The sequence below is a fragment of the Artibeus jamaicensis genome, unplaced genomic scaffold (genome assembly GCF_021234435.1).
Source record: "Artibeus jamaicensis isolate MK-2021 breed Jamaican fruit bat unplaced genomic scaffold, CSHL_Jam_final contig_387, whole genome shotgun sequence".
NCBI classification, from domain to species: Eukaryota; Metazoa; Chordata; class Mammalia; order Chiroptera; family Phyllostomidae; genus Artibeus; species Artibeus jamaicensis.
The window spans coordinates 5,245,337-5,267,692 of NW_026521812.1; the positions used below are offsets into that span (position 1 = coordinate 5,245,337).

Sequence of the window (22,356 nt, forward strand, 5' to 3'; positions counted from 1 at the left end):
CCTCTAAAATTAAAATCATAGAAAAGTAATAAATAGGAAACCGTTAGAACTGTTCTAGGAATCCCTGTTGTTGGCTTCTTTAGCTACCTACATCCTAAGAAGGATTTATCAGTGGGTAGAACAGGCACAGCTATCAGAAACAGAAGTGAGTGGTATAAAAAGTAGTAATTGCCGATGTGTTTTTAAATGATATAAATCAGGAGTGGTGTGAAGAACAGAGGGGGAAAAATCCCATTTGGTGCTGGAAATACTGAGCCTTTTTTTTCTTTTTCTTTCTTTCTTTCTCTTTTTTTTTTTTTTTTTAAGTGAGCTAGAGTGTGCCAGCTTTTTCAGACGGGAGGAATGCTGAGTGTCAAGGGGTCAGGATCAATCCGGTGTGAGTTGATGAGGCAGGAAGGTGGGGAGGAATGCGAGGAATGTCCCTGTTTGTGTGGGACTCCATTCAGATCATTGGCGAGCCGGGGCCGCCCTAAGCGTATAAAAGCCTCGGCCGCCCGCCCCAACCTCACACAACAACTCTTCCCCGCCGAGAGGAGGCAGCCAGTGCAACTCCAACCACAGGCGACCGACCGCCTCCAGTCCGACGGCAGCCGCCCCGGCCGACAGCTCCAGAAACGACAGCCCGGCGCGTCTAGGCAGCCACCTCCAACCCGAGCCCACGATCCAGCCTCCCGCTGACCGCGCCGCGCCCACCCTGCTGCATACTCCGACCCTGGGTCCGCAGTGATCCGACCATGTACGCCGAACTGGGTCGCGTCTCTTTCGTCTTCGGGATCCTGCTCGCCCTCTGCAGCCGGGTAAGCGCTGGGAGACCCCCGCGGCGGCCGGCGCCGGTGGGGAGGGACTCAGCGGGGAAGGGGAGGGCCGGCGGCGGGAGGGGCGTGCGCCAGGCTGACCGCTCTCTCCTCCCTGCAGCCCGCCTCGGGCCTGGACTGCAGCGGCCAGTGCCAGTGCGCGGCCCCGGCGCCGCGCTGCCCCGTGGGCGTCAGCCTGGTGCTGGACGGCTGCGGCTGCTGCCGGGTGTGCGCCAAGCAGCTGGGCGAGCTGTGCACCGAGCGCGACCCCTGCGACCCGCACAGAGATCTCTTCTGCGACTTTGGCTCCCCCGCCAACCGCAAGATTGGCGTGTGCACGGGTAAGACCTGCAGCCCCGCCAGGGCCCCTTGCCCCTCGCTACCGCCACGGCCAGCCGAGGTGCCGGGGACACTTAGTGACCGACCACCTTCTCCCTCACGTCCACTTTCCCACAAGAAAATAAGCCAATAAGCCTCACCAGTTGAGTTCCTTCCTCTGGCTGTTTCGAGCCCGCCCCCTGGAGCCCTGAACCTAACTCTCATTCCCAGTGCGCCTAATGTTAAGAGTACCAGAGACCGATGCCTGACCTCCGCACCCCCTATTTTCCCCATTCACTCCTTCAGCCAAAGATGGTGCCCCCTGCATCTTCGGAGGGACGGTGTACCGGAGCGGAGAGTCTTTCCAGAGCAGCTGCAAATACCAGTGCACTTGCCTGGATGGAGCTGTGGGCTGCGTGCCCCTGTGCAGCATGGATGTTCGCCTGCCCAGCCCTGACTGCCCCTTCCCGCGGAGGGTCAAGCTGCCCGGGAAATGCTGTGAGGAGTGGGTGTGCGATGAGCCCAAGGACCAAACCATGGTTGGCCCTGCCCTTGCCGGTTAGTTGAATCTCCCTCTAAGTCAGTGTTGCAATTCTCCCCCAGGGACTGAGTGCTAACCTTGCCAAGGGAAGGGGGAAATGTCTTATCCTGGCATCTTACCTTGTGTTTGTGTGCTCTGCTCTCCCAGCTTACCGACTGGAAGACACGTTGGGCCCAGACCCAACTATGATTCGAGCCAACTGCCTGGTCCAGACCACAGAGTGGAGCGCCTGTTCCAAGACCTGTGGGATGGGCATCTCCACCCGGGTTACCAACGACAACGCCTTCTGCAGGCTGGAGAAGCAGAGCCGGCTCTGCATGGTCAGGCCTTGCGAAGCTGACCTGGAAGAGAACATTAAGGTACATGTTCTGCTCTTTTTAACTGATTTTCTCGGAATGATGGTAGATAGGACCAGAGTTAGGTCTCCAGCCACCCTTGTCATTGTAGGCCTATTATCTCCAAAAATATCTAACCATTGTGCTGTTTTGCTGGAACGAGATGTTATGTAATAAGAGCCACCAGTTTTCCACTACGAAATCCACCACAGTGTTAGTTAATTCAAGACATCCCAAAAGAGGCTATGCCTATTTTTGGAAAACTGGCAAAGGAGACTCAAACTTCCTCTCCTCAAAATATAAACAGAAGTCAGACAGTATAAGCCTAGAACACACAGAGGCTGAAGAAAGCTACTTCCCTTGTAGAGTCATTGATTTTTCTCTCCTCCCTTGTCTTCCTCAGAAGGGAAAAAAGTGCATCCGTACCCCCAAAATCTCCAAGCCGGTCAAATTTGAGCTTTCTGGCTGCACAAGCGTGAAGGCATACAGGCCTAAGTTCTGCGGAGTATGCACAGATGGCCGATGCTGCACCCCTCACAGAACCACCACCCTTCCCGTGGAGTTCAAGTGTTCTGACGGTGAGGTCATGAAGAGGAGCATGATGTTCATCAAGACCTGCGCCTGCCATTACAACTGTCCTGGAGACAATGACATCTTTGAGTCACCCTACTACAGGAAGATGCATGGAGACATGCACAAAGCCAGAGACAGTGAGAGACATTAACTCATTGGGCTGTAACTTGAACTGACCTACATCTCATTTTTCTGTAAACATGATTTCAGTAGCACAAGGTATTTAAATCAGTTTTTCTAACTGGGGAAAAGAAAAATTCCCTTCAAATTCAAAATATTGTGCCATGTGACATTCAGATAGTCTATCAACCCCAGACACTGGTTTGAAGAAAGTAAGACTTGACAGTGGGACTACATTAGCACATAGCACCGGAATGTATACCAAGGTGTGGCTTTAGGAGCAGTGGAAGGGCTCAGAATCTTACAGTAGTGTCGTGCCTGCTATTTGCAGGGTCATTGAGAGGGGAAACGTTAGCGTGCTCACTGACCCGCCTGTAGCTGACAGCTAGGATGTGTTCTGCCATCGTGAGGCCGAGTCGCGTTCTTCTTTAAGTCAGAACAGCAGACTCAGCCCTGACATTCTGATTCGAATGACAATGTTCAGGAATCAGAACTCTGTCTATTAGACTGGACAGCTTGTGGCAAGCTAATTTGCCTGTAACAAGCCAGATTTTTTTATTGGTATTGTAAATATTGTGTGTGTGTGTATATATATATATATATTTGTACAGTTATCTAAGTTAATTTAAAGTTGTTTGTGCCTTTGTGTTTATGTTTTAATGCTTTGATATTTCAAATGTTAGCCTCAATTCCGAACACCATAGGTAAGACATAAAGCTTGTCTGATCATTCAAAGCATGACATGGATATTTAAATGGACATTCTGCTCAGTCAGAGTGACAGTCCATCAAAACAGATCATTTTGTTTGAAGGTGAGCCAGCGATGCCCTTGGAAGTCTGATTCGTAGGTTGGAAATGGGATAACCTCACTTTTGTTGAACAAATGGCTTTTGTTGAAATGAGTGGCTCTATACAGTTGTTTCTGTATAGAAACAACTGGGAGCATTTGTTTCTACTTTGACTATGACTGTTTGGGGACAGTTTATTTGTTGAGAGTGTGACCAAAAGTTACATGTTTGCACCTTTCTAGTCGAAAATAAAGTATATATTTTTTCTATAAAGAGCTTGGCTATTCGTTTATTCTGTAAACATTTCTGAGTTTTCTTGCAGACAAATGGGAAGCTTTTGTTTCTGAAAATTATTCACCTATAAACTTCTCAATATGTAATAGTAAATTGGTTAATCACATCAATATAATGTTTACAGTAATGCATTTCACAATGAATCAGGTGTCATAAAGTTGCAGGGGTACACATTATATTAAGCACACGGGCATTTTTTTTAGCTTCACAGTACTTTATAAACACATTCAACTGTGTCTAGATTCTTCATTCTCCACCAGCCCCTATTATATTATTCTTGGCCCTGTTCACATTTAATGTCTCTGGCTATTGTAGGCATTTAATTTCTAACCCTTCACATGATAAACCATCTATGCCTTGTGTATAGAAAATGTTTAATCATTCTTCAAATTTGTATGCTCTACTGTAGATCTATTTCTGAACTTTAATATCTTACTGTTAAATCCAAAATAGCATAAAGTGAAAGCTGCATCAAAATGGAGCAGTTTGATAAATATCATTGCATATAATTCTGTTTCCAGTTGCCATGATAACTAATCACAAATAGATGGTGGCATAAATAAAAAAAGGCAGATAAGCAAATCTTTGATTTCATTAACATTAAGAGAAATTTTTCTTAAATTAAAAGCAACTCCTCCATTTCCCTAGGTTTTTGGTTTTTTTCAGACCTCAAGTTCCATAGCTTACCAAGAGAGTGGTTTGTCAGTGACAAAATGAAATTGTTCTAGAAACATGGTCTGGAAATACTGTTGGGCCTATCCAAGCCTCTGATGAAAAGTGAACTAAAGTAAACAGCAAAAAGAAATACTCCAAGCACCACTAGAAGCCCATTTCTTTCCAGATCAGAAGAGCTGTAGATCCTAAGGGAAAGCAAAAAATAGTTGCTGACAAAATAACCCATCACAGGGTAATTGGCAATGTAGTCCTGGTGTCATGTCGAGAGACAAAAATACATCTGAAAATAAAGGCTAGTTCAGCAAACAGTGCTCATGCCACAAACCGAAAGAAAAACTTCCCATGTTCAAAATGTAAAAAATGCTCTGGTCAAGACACGGGACCTTTAAGACACACCCGTGAACGTATATAGCAATGCCGTCAGCTGCTACGTCTCTTCCCCAAGTGAATCCACACATGCGTGTGTGTGCATGCAAACACAGACACAGTACATTGTGTTTACTTCAATTTTTCTTTCTGTCAGTTGACTCTTAGCTGCAAAGATGAAGGGCCATGGTAAATGAGCCTGACTGTTTTCAAAGGAATTTGAGAATTCTGGCAAGATAGGAGTAAAACAGAAGCATAGATTTTAGAATTTTCAAATTTCCACATTAGAAGACAGTAACTAGATTGCAAAATCAAACTTCATAAGCAATATTTATTTAAAAATGTAAGTGGGGTAAAATCAACCTCCCAAGACCTGCACTATGTCAGCACATGAGTAGGAAAAATGCAAAGGGTTGCTGGAGGGTATCTGATGCTCCTGAGAACAGGAACCCTCAAAAGTAGCCAACAGGGACATAGAGGACACCGACTTCACGTCAGCCACTGAAACCGGTGGTAGTTTTGCCCTCTCCAACAAAACATGCGGACCGAGGTTCTTTCACAAGAAAAAACTCCATTCATACTCAGGAGCAGAGTCAAAATTGAGTACGTCAGAGATAAGGAAGGTATTGAGGGGGAAGATCCAGACAAAATTGAGGAGAGAAACAGAGGATTAAAATCTCAGGAAGAAAACTGTCATTTTCAAATTACATTTTATTGATTATGCTATTACAGTTGTCCCAATTTTCTCCCCTTTTCCCCCTACAGCCAGCAACCCCCACTTCCTCAGGCAATCTCCCACCATTGTTTATGCCCATGGGTCATACGTATACGTTCTTTGGCTCCTCCATTGCCTATACCGTACTTTACACCCCCATGGCTATTCTGTAACTACCTATTTGTACTTCTTAATCTCCTCACCTCTTCACTCATTCCCCCGCACCTCACTCCCATCTGGCAACCATCAAAGTGATCCCCGTATCCATGATTCTGTCTCTGTTCTTCTTGTTTGCTTAGTTGGTTTTTTAGATTACATTGTTGATAGATAGGTATTTGTTGCCATTTTATTGTTCATAGTTTTAATCTCTTTCTTAAGTAAGTCCTTTTTAACATTTCATATAATAATGTTTCTATAATGATGAACTCCTTTAGTTTTTTCTTGTCTGGGAAGCTCTATCTGCCCTTCAATTCTAAACGATAGCTTTGCTGGGTAGAGCAATCTTGGTTGTAGGTCGTTGTTTTTCATGATTTTTCATATTTTTAATACTGCATAAAAACAACAAAAGAGGGAGTTCTGTGAAGTTAGAAAAATTATCTAAACCAAGCCTCCTTTCTGAACAAAATTTGAGAAAACTAATTTTACATAAAAAATAGGAAGACAAAATTATCAGAGTCAAATCCTATACAACGTTATCACATGAAAAAATAAAGGACAGAATAACACCCCTACAGATAATAAAAGCATGTCAGAAATATAGACCCAGAAAACATGTCAAACTATAACCTGCAATTTCAAAAGAATATTAAAAATGACATTAGACATAAATGATAAAAGGAAACAAATAGTAACATAAAATGGCAACATAAATCAAAATTAATAAAACAGAAATATGGTGATAAAACTCAAGAAAGAATTGGAAATAAAAGAATTATATCAAACTAGAAAAAACACAAAAGTAAATAAATACACCAGGTAATTCCCTAAGAAGAATAGATGATGAGAAGGACAAAATTTATTAAAAAAGAATAAAAATGTTTCAAATTGTGACAGACAAATTGTAAATAAACATTCAAGAACTGGGAGCATGTTGCTCTTTCCAGCCCTTCCTAAGGAACCTACTAGAAAAAGAAGCTCAGACAACAAAATGTCTGAGACATATTAACATAAGGACTGGTGGTAAACATTTAATGTAATTTCTCTTTAGCATTACAACTAAGTAAAGATTGATGAGGAGAAAGTACAGTATGTAGTGATTATATGTTGTGACAGTGTAGACTGCAACCATAAAACATGAGGGAAGAATGGAGGTAACATATGACTCTCCCTCCAAATATTTAACTGTTTATCTTAGTGGTTATAGTGTTATTAACACTGCTATTCTAAGACTGGCGGGTATGAATGTGCAATAAAGTGAATTAGCTGTTTTGGATATTCTAATTCTATCCCTCGGGTTAGTGAAAACTGGGATTAATGAGGAAGGCACAAAATGGAGATGTGATATGAAAGTAGTTAAGCAAAATTCTATAGTCTTGAATTTGAATTAAATATTGGCATAAACTTATGATGCATTTTATCTTTAAAACAAACAAACACAAACAGATACATCTATTTTTTTTTTACTGCACCCACTCATTGAAAAGGCTTAAATACAATGTCAACTCAAGAGCAATGAGCATCCCTAAACCCAGACTGGGCTCTTGAAACATTACTTTCCCTTAAAAGAAACTTGAGCTTCTTGGAGAATGATTGATAACAGGTTTGCAAAAAAAATGTGTAAGATAAATACATTTATGCTTAGAATATCTTTTCATATTGTATAATAATGAAGTTAATGAGGACCATTAAGATCATATCAAAAGGACTCAGGAAACAATTTGAAGGTACCCCCCATTAAGGATGGGGCAATTTGAGGTTTTTAATAAGGATAAGAATAAAAATGCTGTGCATCGTGTAACATCTATCCTTAAATTCATTAGTTCATAATGAGAGTTAAAGAGAAACCTAATTGGTCATATGAGATTATTAAGAAACCTATTCATTATACTCAAAATATAACCTTTCTATGAAGACTTCAGTACCATATCTTCAGTGCCCTGCCCATCTCACCTCAGAACAGATCGGCCCAGTCTCTACCTACTTTTATCATTAGAGATGACGTTAAAAAAAATAAATCTCTTAGTCAATAACATTCATCTCATGATGGTTAGTTTAAAGTAATTTTATATTCTTTTTAATAATTTTCTGTATTTTTGTAAATGTTCCATGTACTATTTTATAATCAGAAAAGAAGGATATTTGAAATAAATATTTCATCTCCTCATATAAAACATAGTAAAAAATATGCCTGAAAAATGTTATTTTTCATGATTTCAGATTTAGATAAACAGTTCGCAATATACAAACCAATAAATGGCTTAGCTGTTTAAGACCTATTTTTGAATTAGCCACATATCTGGATGTGTGTGCAATACACGTGTAACTTCTGGAAAATTTCCATATTCATGTATATTCAGTATATTCTTTTACCTCATTTTCCTATGCTCTAAAGAAAATCATGAGAGATTTTCCTACGTAAGTTTATAATAACTATTTTTTACCACATGAATCATACTGATTATATATAGACTGTTGCTAAGACTATGAATAAAGTAAACAATATAAAATACATCCTTAAAATACTATGTCAGATTCCAGTTCTAAATATAGGATCCAAAGCAATAAACATGGAGACCGTCTCCTATGTTAGATGTTAAAAAGTTAGTCAAAGTTGAGTTAGTAAGAAATGTAAAGTATCATTGATTAATTAGAACTTATATCTTAAGAATACAAAACATATTCAGAATTGCTTAGGTCAACAAATTCTAACACTATTTTTGTCAACATAGTTAACACGTGTAATTTAGAGAAATACAACTTTAGAAAACTGTATGACAGTATTTAGTAAAGCTAAATCTATAGCTATCTGTGGTATAACAAAGGTACAGATACCAAAAAAAATGAACAAAATACATATACAAAATTCTCAAACTAGTTTTATCTGCCCCAACAATGAAAACAACTCAAAGCAGTAGAATGTAAAATATTTGTACAGTGGAAAAATATACATCAATAAAAAGAACTACTGACATTGTGCTGAATGAAAAAAGCCCAGGTAATCACTTGCACTTCTGACTGGCCGGCTATAAATCACAGGTTCCCAGAACCATGTTTTGGAGCTCTAAGCTAGAAACAGAAATGAAGGCTGGATACATATTTCTTACTATAAATTCAAAACTCAAAGCTAGAAGTACCTATAAAAAGAAAGTCTCCCAAAATGCATAGGTATCTTAGAGGGGTACTGGCCTTCCCTTTTAATCACACCAATTTTTATTTAAATCTCAGAAGGCAGGTTGGCCTCTTCCAACATTCATGTTTTATTAGGTTATCAGAAGACACATTCATTAAAACATACTTCCAAAGTGAAAGTAATGAAGAGAAGCCATAAATTATGTATCTGACGTACATTCAATGGGACTCAATAAACTTATGTAATTGTAGGTCCCAACAAGATTTGAAGGTGTCTGGAGTCCCGTGTGGAAAATAACGGCTCACTGTGTGAAGTTCCAATTCTGCAATCACCATTATCAACACATTACATTATGTTTTTGTGCATTTCTACAGAATATAGGCAGGCGAGTTGTTTTTAAAAACAACTGCTTTTATAAAAAAAAAAACCAAAAACTGCTCTGATCCATTCTGTGTTTACCTAATTAAAACAAACTAAATGAAAAAACTAAAGACCCCAGTTAATGAAGCACCTGGGGCAGGGCAGAAGGAGCCAGGAGAAGGGAGGAGGTGATACTTTCAATAAATTTTACTCACATGTGAAGAAATAAAAATTTTAAACCAAACCCACTGTCTGATTTTAAAAATGATAATAACTACTCTGCATACACTCACTTTCATGCAAGAAACTATGATTCGTGAACGTCACTTATGGCACCTGGTCCTTTCCCTAAGAAGACTCGGCCGTCAACACTACAGTGATTACATTTTTAGTTCACAATGTCATACCAACAGAGGCAGTAATAAGGTCCATGAATCTAAATAGATGAGGGACATCTTGCACTTATTATTTTGTATTTTCAAGTGACCTTTAGTCTAGCATCATTTTTATAAAAACCATATACAAAACACATAAAGCACCCAAATCTAACTGCTGATGTGATGGGTGTTATAAAAAGAAGTTAGATTTTAGGCAATATAGACAGATTTATCACAAACCATAGGTAATTCAAGATTCAGTAGAGTGATTTAAACTGGGAAATTGTGATAAAAATTGTTGACATTATACATCTCCATTCACTGCTAAAAATGTTGACTAGTCTCCATTTCTCAGTCCAGTTTGTACTGATTTATTCTATGTTTGGGATTGAAGTCTTTTGAAATTGAAACACTTAACATTAAAAGAAGATAAACTATTATTCTTTTAATCTTTTTTCAGATGTTCTTTTATATCATTCCAGAGGAATTTTTTAAAAATGAGAAAGAACCTAACTCCTTATTTTTCTCCCCAGACTGAATTCCTCTGTAGCTATTTTTTTCTGATCTGTGTTCAGTATTTGTTATATCTTCTCTAGTGTGTTGTTATGAAGTATTGAAAATGGCATTAAATCTAAGGGCTCAGGAAATATTTTCTACATGGCAACTTTTTAAAAATTCTACTTATTTGTTTTACCCATAATTTGAGCTGATAAATCGCAGTGCAAAGACGATTTCCTGTCATTCATAGTTTTAAACCCAGGGTTATTAGACAGGTTTGCATATTTATGCAAGGAGCTCTGAGAGGTCTGGAGCAATTCCCAGGACTCCAGTTGCATAGATGCCCCGATATAGGGACAGCGTAAGAGAAGGGGCACGTGTGGGATATGAGCCAAACACTGCAGTTCCCTAGATTTGGGGAAGGAGTTAAGGACCTTATAGTGTGACCTTTGGGAGATCACTTCTAAGAAAGGCAGCAGCTGTGCTGGGGTTCTGAGAAAGCCAGTTTGTGTGTTCAGCCTCTGTAAACAGCAAAAGAAAAAAAGGGGGGAAGGCACCCGGAATGGAGTCCTGAGTAACATGACATACATTCTTAGTTCAGTCATGCAATAGTTGGTGGCTTTCTATCTTTTTGGTATGAGTCTTTGTGAATTTTCTGCCTCCATTATGGTAGTCTTTCTGTCACACTGTTTCAAACATAGTTGTTTAGTGACCTCCCCTACACACAGGTTGCTCAGATAACTGGAGTACAGAGGGGATGCCTCAATAAGAAAACACTCATCAGTCTTTCAGCCCAGAAGCTCAGCATCTCTGTCTACGGGAGTTTTCTTCCAGAGGTACGTAGCGTAGCCAGTGGAGAGCATAAAGGACTTTGAAAGATAGTGTGGCATTGCAACCCAAGGGCTTCCCAGGGAGGCTACTGAGAGCTGGCCTGGAGGGGTAATGCCAAATGTCTAAAGCTCTCATTGGTCACTGAAGGAAACCAGAAGCTTTTGGGGGGAGATTTGGGGATTGAGGTCCTTTAAAATGGAGCCTTTTAGACTTTAAAGGAATTTCACTGAAATAGGAATCAGGAGCTGCTGGCAATCACTTGGAGCAGGATCTGCTGGGAAGCGTTGCTGCTGGTTAGGATCTGTGACAGAGTGAGTGGCCGCTGGAAGCTGCTGCTACGGAAACTCATGCTGATGCCGTTGGAAGCAGTGGTCCATGGAAGCTGTCATTGCCAACAGCTTTATGGTAGCCAAGAGACTCTACTGGGGGATGTCGACTGGAAGCATCACTGGTTGTATCTAATAGAGAGCTAGGTCTGGATCGTCTGCTGAAGAGTATTGGGGAGGAGGAGGTTGTTTGCTTTGTGTAAACATCCTTCAGTGAATTATCCTTGATGTTAGAGGAAAAGAGGAATACTGTTGGTCTTATTATGCTCCACACTAAAGGAACGTTGTAATTTCCCTCAAAACCAGCTTCTCCTTATGATCCTGAATATCTACTAACGACACTCTACTTGTTACCCAGATGGACACACTCCACTTCTTTCATCAACGTTCAAATATTGCAACTTCAGTTTAGAAATTCACTTACAGAAAAAGTAGTTCCTGGCCCAGTTTGGGGGGTGCAGGGCATGTTTTTGTGAGTTTTACCTCCAGGAGCTCCGTGAATAATAGAGGAAAATCCCCTCTTGCTTCATGCAGGAGGGACAAAAAAGTAATCATTTTATTTATTTATCATTTTTCCATTTGCAGTTCTTTTGTTTATTTATTATTTTTATTTTAATTTTCATTTACAGTTGACATTTGATATTAGTTTCAGGTATACAGCATAGTGATTAGCCATTTATATAGCTTACAAAATGATCTTTCCCAATAATTCTAGTACTCACCTGAAAAGGAACCATTTAAAAATATACTCTGTTCTTCTCAACAAGGCCAGCCCTCAGCAAAAATTATTTTACCAGAATCTAACTTATGGGGATTTCGTCAGGGCTTATCCTCTGTGGGGCAAAAGAAGCAATGAAGTCTAGCTCCCGTGAACTGTGTGGTCACATGTAAAGTGAGGAAACACTCTCCCCTTTTTTACTTCATTGCATCAGCGTTTCCTCCTGTCCTCTCCTTATAAGCTTTAAACTTGGCCCTGCCTCATGGCTTTTGAACTTTCTATTTCCTATATCTAAGCAGATCTTTTCCTAAGAATTTTTAAGAGGGTTAATACTAAGAGAATTGGGTCGTGTCCCTCTTTTTCTCCACTTTAACTGTAGGGTATATACAACAATACTTGACATGAAGTCAATAAATGTTTGTCGAATGGATGAGGCGAATATGGAAAGACAAATGAGGACAAGTTCGTAGACAATGGGAGAAGGCAGAAATTTTCAAATTAGTGCGATAATTTCAAGGTTCTGCAGAAAAGACAATCTCTCTGTTAAATTTTTACTGCCTCACCAGATGGCTTCACTAAGAAAATGTTATAGTAACTTTCACTCAATTAATAAAAACAAACCAGAAACAACAACAACAGTCTTGGTGGTTGCTATTTTGCTATAAGTCATGGAAGGTTAGGTCCTTCTGAGTCAAGGAACTTCATTTTTCTGGAGCTCAGAGAAGAGGAAGAAGAAAAAAACAGATTCATGCCATGAAGAAATAAGTGGTGTGCTAAATTAAGCCATAGGGGAAATGAGTTAATTTAATTAATGTTGATTTTCTATGAAGTGCAGAAAGAATCTTGCAAAGAATTCCTAATGCTAGCAACATTGGCAGCAAAGAATATTTTCACACTTGTAATTGAAAAATGCAAACTGCCTACATCAGTAAATCCCAGAAGATGTCACTAGGGACAAATAAGCAACTTTATTAGCCATTCAAATATCTCCATGACTTCACTCCTAGCATTCTGACATGGAGCCTCCTGGTGTGCAGAATGGGTGGCACAGGGATTACCTTCAATGTTGACTTTCTAATTCTGCTACAGGGTCAATTACTGTAAAGTACGCACAACAGTATTCTGAGGAGAGTGTAACACAATGATCAATGCAAAAGTCCTCTTTTTTAAATTAGATCCGTAAAAAAACAATGAGAAAAGCCTTCTCACTTGGAGAAATCTTTCCTCCTGAAAACCTGTATTATTCAACCTTCCTGTGGTGATAAAGCAGTACCAAATCTCAGAATAACAACAAACGTTTATTTCTTGCACAGTGCCATGTTGGCAACTGTACCTTACTGCTGTGGCTTAGTTCCATGTCCCTTCTCATGCCAGGAACCAGACTAAAATGGCAGCCACATTTGGGACACAACATCATTACTGAGGTAGAGGGGAAAGGGTAAGAGGTAGAGCCAAATCACACAACTGCCCTTAAATCTGTTGCATGAGTGTGTCATTAGCCTTTCCCATTGGATGAAGCAAGTCACATGGCCAAGCTGACATGGTTGCAAGAAGTATATTTTGCCCAGAGGGTAGCTCTGCAAGTCACCTGGCAATGGGTGGGAATGCATAATTATTCTACAAGGAAGGGAATGAGTCAGTGGGAACAATAATGCAATATACCAGGAGACCCAATCAGCACAATCATCTTAAGCTTATCCTTTCCTCGAAATAGACTATAATGAATTTTATAAGATTTGAGGTTCTAAAGCCTCCTGCAGTTTTGAACTCCTTAATTAAGTCCTTGATCTTGAGTTCAATTCTGTTCCTTTGTTCAAGTCTGTTCTCCCATGAGGCACAAGGGTGTAACCCATCTTCCCTCTTATCTAGACCACAGGACCAACCAACTAGGTATCACATTCTTTTGTGATCATATGTAATCCTCCCAGGAATCTCTGCATATTCAAATGGAAGGTCTGAGAGGCTAATGAAGTTGCCAGCTTCTTATGCTAGAAATTAGTATGTCCAGGATATGAATTCCATTGACTTTCTGACACACCTTGCTCCCTACTACGTGGACATGCGTCATCCAGGAATGGGAAAGGTCAGGTATGCACCCAGTGCTGGAGAAGGGTCTTCAGGGTCATTTTAAGATGTTGGTAGGCACTGAGTTCTTTTATTATGGAGGTTCCACTCTGTATCATATAAAACATACCCTCATATCACACCAAATATAATTTTGGGCTGTATGTTTTTTTGAAAGGATGCTTATAACTTTACTTTTGAAATTATTTGATTCTAGGCAGCACTTGACTTATGAGGGGCTATGATTTATGATTTATGATTGGCTATTATTTGTCATCTATTACTATGTGTACTCAGGATGTATTTCTAAGTAAGAAATTCCAACTTCCCAAATTATATTCAAATGCAATAAAATTTGTATAAACACCAAATTTGACAAAGAATATAGTTGACAACAATGTTATACTTGTAGATTTTAATTAAATATTTATTACTTTCAATTTTCCAGTTTTCTTATATGATTTAGAGCCCATACACATTATTTTCAGGAATCAAACATTTTTGTGGGCCTACAAAAAGCTCATAAGCCCCAGATTTGTGCCTACGCTGCCCAATGAATTAAATAGCCCTGAAGATGCTTTGTCCCAGAATTATCTATTCTGGGTGAGGAAAAACACATCCTCAGAGCATGGAGTCTAGAGACAGAGCCTTGAGAAGAAACTATAATAAAGTCAGGTACTGTCCAAAAGTTAAAGAGTAGGATCTGTTTGTGAGACCCCAAGACCAGTGAGCACTTGAGATTAAACCTGAAAATAAGAGTGAATGGGGAGAATGGGTGGGAAGGGGAGCTTCAGGAAGATCCCACAGGCACTGGTGCCTCTGTGGCCACTGTGGAGATTGGAGCTGCTGAAAAGATAGCCTTTAAATAGAGGACATTCTTTTATGGTTGATCTTGGGAGGAAAAAAAGTGCCTTTCACTTTCTGGCTCCAAATGACTAATCCACTAGACTCCAGACTCCTGAATGACACCATTCTTGCCCCCTCCAAGTTTCCAGAGAGATCCCTGTAGATCCCCTTCCACACTCTTTGCAGGGGATGCATTCTTCCCAGAGTGCCCCAGGGTTCTTCCCTTTGGACATTTGGCTGTCCTGAGCTTTTTATGAAGTGTTGCTGACTCTGATCCCAGGAAAGCCATATCCTTCCTGATGCATTTCTCTCTCGATTTGACTTTTCTAATGGAAATTGTTCCGTTGTTGAGGTATATTCCTTCTGCAGATGAACTGTACCCCAAGGTCCAATGTGATTTCCATGTACTGCTCTCACTTTCTTATACTTACTCCACTTTGTGACTTTTACACTCATGTGACCTCAATGACTAAAAGGATTTATTTGACTGCAAAGGAGAATCTCAGCCCTCTGACCTTTTCCATTTCCCATGGAATTCGTATTTCCAGTCTGAAGAAGACCACTAGGTTTCCATTTGACTTGGAGACAGAGACAATTGATATACCATTGTAAAATTGTTTCCATAGCTTCTCTTTTATGATAAAATCAGTTGTCTCTTCACCTAACCTCAGCAAAAAAAATTTAGACTCTAATTTCTGTTTCATTTTTTATAAAAAAATTTTTAATTTAGTAATGATGCCTCAATGAAGAGCAACATTATGAGTCTGACCCCCGCCTGATCTCATCCCTTATTTATCATGAAATGCGAGGATATATTCTCAAGCAATCTCTAATCATGGAGCTATCATGGAGATGTCTGTTTCTGTTAACAAGTTCTTCGGGAGAGAAGTATCATCAGAAGATACATAGCTGTCTGTCCCGATCCCAGGCAGATTTGGAGGGAGATGAATGAGATGCAAGAGAGCACATCATCACGGTGGGAAGACCTGGAGCTGAGGATGTTCTGAAAGACCTGACCCACCAGGCCAGGCATTAGGTAAGGGGCCATCTGACCTGACAGTATCACATGGCCTCTGGTGGACATTTGAATGATGTCCCCTGGAATTCCACAGTTGGCCATGTGTGTGATTGTCCACTGCGGGCCTGACAAGGGCCACTGAGCCTGATAACAGAGAAATGGAGTTCAGATCAGGCCAAGCGAGCAGAGGGCAGAGCCCAGCTGTCCTGGGTTTCAGAACCAGAAGAGCCATCCTCTGAGGACCAGATGAGGGTCAGTTTGAGACTTCTCAGAAATAACCTGGCCGTTACACTGTCCAGCCTGTGGCCACTGGCCATGCATCGTTACTGAGCACGTGCAATGTGTCTACTGGTGTCACTGAGAAACTGATTTTGCAACTTTATTTAATTACAATTAATTTAACTTTTAAATTAATAATACTCAATTCCCTTATTAGAAAACTTCATGTATGATTGGAATAAATTAGGTATATAAATGTATTTTTCAGCTATAAATTTTATGAAATCTAAACACATCAAATATTTCTCACAAAAATTAGTGTCCAAATTGAGATGGACTATAAGTGTAAAATACACACTGATTTCAAACACTAAGTATGAAAAAGTAAAATATATAAACAATTTTATATGATTTTGATTCATGTTGATATAAGCTATTTGTATTGGGTTAAATAAAATGTATCAATATATTTTATTATGTACATTAATATATTATAAAATATATTAACAAATTGATTTAATTTATTTGAATATAAATGTTAAACATTCATATATTTTATATAAATATATATTATATAAATTTAAAATAAATATATTAATATATCATTGTAACTAATTTATCTGTTTCTTTTTATCTTAAGTGTGACTTCTAGAAAATTTAAAATTACATGTGACTTATATTTTTATTAAACAGTGTCACTCTATTACATATTTGTATATATCCTCTCGATTGTTTAATGCTATAATTTTTAATGGTCAAGTGTTATACAAATGATTTAATAATCTTTTTTTACTTCTCAACATGTCAAAGATATTACATGAATACTCATACAGTTTCATAAGGATTAAAATGAATGAGAGATCCTTGTTGGCTGGGATAAGCTTCTTACTGAGCCAATTATGTAAATTGAACCTCTATTCCTTAATTAAACTTTCTCCCAAAATAATGATGGCAGAGAGCTGGCAGGTGGGGAGTCCTGGACCACTCAATGTGTTTCCAGGAATCTGAATAGAAACTTGGCTAAAAGGCTCGTTTACGAGCTTAACCTTTCATATTGTATTTGCCCTGGTTGCAGTAACCACAACAGACTGTATCTCCTGTTAATAGTACCCAAGGGCTATTCCATTATATAGGTTTATGATCAAGCAATAACACTATTTTGAGGGGATGACTCTGTACTGTTGACGAATCAGGCAGTAGCTGCAGAGTGCCTCTAAGCAACCAATACAAAACGGATTGACGGACTTGCTGCACTTAAAGTCTTATAAGAGAACAGAGAGTAATGAAGACTCAAAATAGATGTTGTATAAGAAATTTTTTCCTTAAATGTCAACTTTTGAAGTTCAACTCAAGTATAACAAATCTGGATTTCTCATACATAAGAGATAATTATTTTGTACATATGCCTACATATACTGGCATATAAACACTAAATTACTTCACAAATTTCCGGATTCCAAAGCAGTAGTTTATGGCATCAATATTCCTTGCACTATTAAAATTGTCCAAAGACAATATTCACTATTAATTCTACTTCTCAGAGAGGTATTATCGCACTGTAGAAAAATCATGAATTTCTGGTGCTTCAAAGACTGACATTTAAAGCCTGGATTCACTTTACTTGTGTGACCTTAGAATATAATTTAACCTGCCTAAACCTCAGTTTCCCCATCTGTGAAATGAAGAAATAATAAATGCTTTATGTGTCCATGCAAATATCTAATTAAGTATTGCATTCAGTGGATCCTTTTAAGCATTTATTATGTACTAGCTCATAATAGCTAACATATAATAAGCCATCAGTAAATATTCTTTTTCCCCCTTCCCACATTATGTTACTTAAATATCCAACCTGGGTCCTTTAGAGAATATGAAGGTAAACAAGCAAAGATAAGAAGAAAATAGAAATGAAGCAAACACCCTGACAACCAGTCTAAGAAAAGTATATATAGTTTGGCTTTTCTTTCTCATTTCTCTTGCCTGTAATAACTTATTTTTAAAAGGCATGTTAGAGGGAGTTCACTGCAATGTGCCATTTACTCTCTCCTTTAATTACACCAACACTGGTGGCCTTCTGAATGTAACTGGAAATTGACAATTATTATTCCCACATTTTTAACCTTCATCTGCAGAGCTGCTGTATGAAGAACTGAGTCCCTACATTCAAGAGTTAAATAATAGAATACAACAGAAGTATATATACTTATTTTGGAGGCTCTAATCCACATCATATGAAACATTCAAATGTATCCACATTCCCAATTAAACACATTAGGTGGATAGTTGTAAGAGCTGAGATTAGTTGACTGAATGACATTTTTTTTTCTTGTAGATAGTTAATGAACCCTTCATTTTGATTCACAGTTTGGTCCACTCTCTTTATGACTTGGAGATAAAACTTTGTTTTTCAAATTGCACACCCTCTTTGTAGGCTTTGAAAATCATATCCCTGGACAGGAATGCTATCTAGCTTACTCGACAGATCAAAATATTCTCAAACATTAGGAGGGATCTCAGAATCCTGCAAGGCTGGTTAAAACAAAGACTGCTGCCCCCCACCCTGGAGTCTGACTCAGTAGGTCTGGGGTGCGATCTGAGGACTTGCATTTCTAACAAGTCTCTGGTGACTCCCACCCCCTGGGTCCGAGGACCACACTTTGAGAACCACAGATGTGTTTGCAACTTCAGGAACCCAGAGGATCAAAAACACGCTATTAGCGAGGGGAACTGCACATAAATAAGTCAGGGTGCACGTAAATACATAGAAGATATTTGGTTTTTACCTCAAACCGCTTGCTGTGTGGCGAGAATTCCTGTCTGGAAGACATGGTGTGGGTGCAGAGAACAGTGCAGTTCCAGTTTTCGGTTAATTTGTAGAATTCTCTTGGGAAAGCTGCTTCCCCTCTCTGGGCTCTGGCGCTGCCAGCGTGGAATAGGTTTTGAGTATCACTGAATTACGAGATGGTAAGGCACTCTGTCAGTGAAAGTTAGTATTTTGATTGAGTGAGAAGTGAAAGAAATGGGGAGCTTAACATTCTTGGAAGAAATATACGCAGTCTAAACAGTAATGCAAAGAGGGGCGGGGCGATCTGAGAGAGACGCGGGTTTGGCACGGCCCTGGGCGGAGGCTCAAGGCCCTCAGGAGCATCTACTCTATCACAGGTTCAGAAAACAGCTGCCCATGATCTGGGAGCGAACTGAAAGAGCTGCTACCTGGCTGTCCAAATCAGGGTTCCTGCAAACTGTACCCACAAACAACTGGCCCCTGGACTGTGCAGGACACGTGCTCAACAGTGACACCATGTGACAACGACTGACAGTATCTGTGCTGAGGGACAGATGGGCTCTCTCTGTCTGGGGCTTGGAAGGGGTCACATTCCCTTTGTATTAATGTCCCTAGGGGTTATTGAATAATTTGTTGGAGAGACTGAGGCCTCCAAAGAGAGAATCCAGACTCTTCTAATAAAAGCAGTTAGATTTAAAGGGGTTACACAGAAAAATAAAGAAAAGTGACCCATATTTGTACACTGAAATGGGTGATTTGGGTCACGTGGGGAGAATGTGACTCAGTCTCTCACACCTGCACCTACAAAGACACAAATAATCGGATCAGGAGCAACTGTCACTGGGCCACCTGCTGCAGGTGTCTGTGGGTGCTCGGGACTGATTGAATGACGTCGGACATCCCTGATTAAGGACATTCTGGGTGGATTTCTGTTTCTGGGCAGTAGATAACTTTCTCCCAGCAAAAACGTGGAAACTCTGGATAAATATAGTCCAGGTTCTCTAAACTGCATTGTTGAACTCAAGGGAAAAAAGCAGTCCCAGGGGGCCTTCAAGTCTGAATGCAAATGACACTGAGGCTGCGTGGGAGGGGAGCGGTTTCCAGTCCCGGGAACCAACAGCCTGGGGTCTTAACACCCACAGGAGCACAGAATATGAAGCCCTGACACCGGGAGGTAGACATGAACATAAGACCAGCCTCCTGCTCCCGTAAAGCTACAGCACTTGTATACTGAACCCCCAGAGAAACAATTTGCTCTGTCTGGACAGTTTCTGCCCTCTGACAGAAAACTCCTCTGACATAGAACCATGGGCTCTTCCACAGGCAGTTTGAGGTTTGAAATAGCACTATTTATGTAGTCTGAGAATGCCCCAAACTAGGTGCCCATCAGTAAATGAATGGATCAAAAAATTGTGGTACATATACACGATGGAATTCTATGCAGCAGAGAGAAAGAAGGAGCTACTACCTTTTGCAACAACATGGATAGAACTGGAAAGCATTATGCTGAGTGAAATAGGCCAGGTGCTGAAAGACAAATATCATATGATCTCACCTTTAACAGGAAGCTAAACAACAAAACAAACAAGCAAGCAGAAAAAAAAACAAAGACACTGAAATAGAGAACAAGGGGACAGTGACCAGAGGGGAGAAGGAAGGGAAGTTAAGGGGAAAAAGGGGGAGGGATTTGGAGGAACAAATAGGAAGGACACAGGGACGAGAACTAAGGGGGGTGGAAATGGGAGGGAGGTGGGGAGCAAGGTGGGGAGGCTGGGATGGGAAAAATAGACAAAAAACTGTACTTGAAAAATAACTAAATAAAATTAATTATAAAAATAAAAAAATAGGAGATTAGTGTAAAAAGTTAGTCCCACACTGCTGATCTCTCCAGGGTGCCAGACTGAAGCAAGGTGAACACATCATTGGAAGGCATGTTCCCAAGCCAGGCTGTGGAAGATTTTCATAGATAAAGATGAGTTCATAACTCAAAATTATAAAACAAACATTAAAATAATCTTTCAGAAGGGAACATTGGGGCACAAAAAATAAGAATCTTAGATCTTCCCAAATTAACAGAAAGGAGGAGCAGACATCAGCGAAAGACGGAGGTGGGAGTGACAAGTAGTTTTCTGCTCTAAGCACTTAGTCACCTGCCATGTGGTGGATGGTGGGCCCCCACCCAGCTCCATGCCCAGAGGACCTGAGGCAATGTCCAGGCTCGGTGGAAAAGCCCAAGGGTCCCGTGTAGTGTGTATTTAGTGTGTTGATTTTCTCTCTCTGGATCAGGCATACCAGGAGCTATCAGAGAGTTGGTGATGAAAAGTCTGTGAATAAAAGAAAGAAGTAGCAGTGAAATGTGAAGTTCTCTATAATGTCTTCCCCAACCTACTGGTTTTATGCATTCCCATTGTACTTTTACAGCCATTTATTACTATAACTTCTCAGGGACTAAGACTGGAGGTTTAGAAATCTGCCTCCAGCACCAGGCACTGAGCTCTTTGGAGGAAAGAAGAGTGATGTTTTGTTCCAGTGTGTGAACAGGTCCTGGGGCTCATCGAAGCACTCAGCACATAGCATGGGCTTAGTGAAAAGGTGCACCACCTAACTGAGGAGTCAGTGAGGGGAGGTAAGCCAGACACAGCATCACTTTCAACATAAGCAAGCACTTCATCCTGTATGCTGTCTTCTCAGACAAATGAAAACCATTCCCTTTATCCAAAGCACAAAAAAGATAAGAAAAGAAAATATGACAACAACAGTGACAGAATCTGTCACTGTTCTTGGCATGCGGCAGGTGCCCAAGAAATTCTTGATAAGTGATTGACAGGTCAGCTTTTCTGAAACAACACTTCTTGAGCTCTGCTAAGTTGTATGTCTTCCTGGAATCCTAGAACCCATGGCCTGCGTAGTGACCCCAGCTGGTTAGAAGCATCAAAGACAGCGATCAGCCCCCAGGAGACAGTCCCGGTGGGGCGCAGGAAGTGAAGTAATGAAAGGGTTGGCAGCAGATTGCCTCCTGCGCCACCTAAAAACCACTATTTTTACTCTTCACAAGATGTTTTCCACTTTCCTCTTCATATATCTTTTACCTCTCAATTAAGTTTCAGGCTTTCTTTCTTCCAGTTTCAAACCAAAATTCCCTCCCCAGAGATGTCTCTCCAGACACGGCGTTCTGGGGAAGGCTAGCAGCCCTGAACTGTGTTCCGGGCGGCCCTTTGATATGGATGAGAGCACAAACGGCCCTCTCACCTCCAGGGAGCGCTGCCAGACAGGCAACCACTTTAAATAGACACAACTCAAGCCCTCCTCCCCTTCGTTACGCCCCACATCCGAAATCTCTATCCATCATTCACGCGCCTGTTTGGTCTGGACCAGGGAGTGACTTTGGCAAGGTTCTCAGAATATTCTTCATGAACTCCAGCATTCCGCTTTGCGGTCTAGTCAACCACAGTGGATTATTTCAGTTTCCCCTTTTAACGGAATTTTAGGAGTTAGTGGACAAATTT

General features: G+C 40.3%; 1 protein-coding gene across 1 annotated transcript; it reads left to right on the forward strand.

The window, feature by feature from the left end:
- The first annotated feature begins 494 nt into the window (after window positions 1-494).
- Window positions 495-3,742, forward strand: CCN2 (cellular communication network factor 2). The gene is made up of 5 exons (XM_037136273.2): window positions 495-797; window positions 916-1,135; window positions 1,419-1,670; window positions 1,801-2,012; window positions 2,392-3,742. Exons 1-5 carry the CDS (start codon window positions 735-737, stop codon window positions 2,710-2,712), a joined length of 1,068 nt encoding a protein of 355 aa, XP_036992168.1. The 5' UTR covers window positions 495-734; the 3' UTR covers window positions 2,713-3,742.
- Window positions 3,743-22,356: the final 18,614 nt, after the last annotated feature.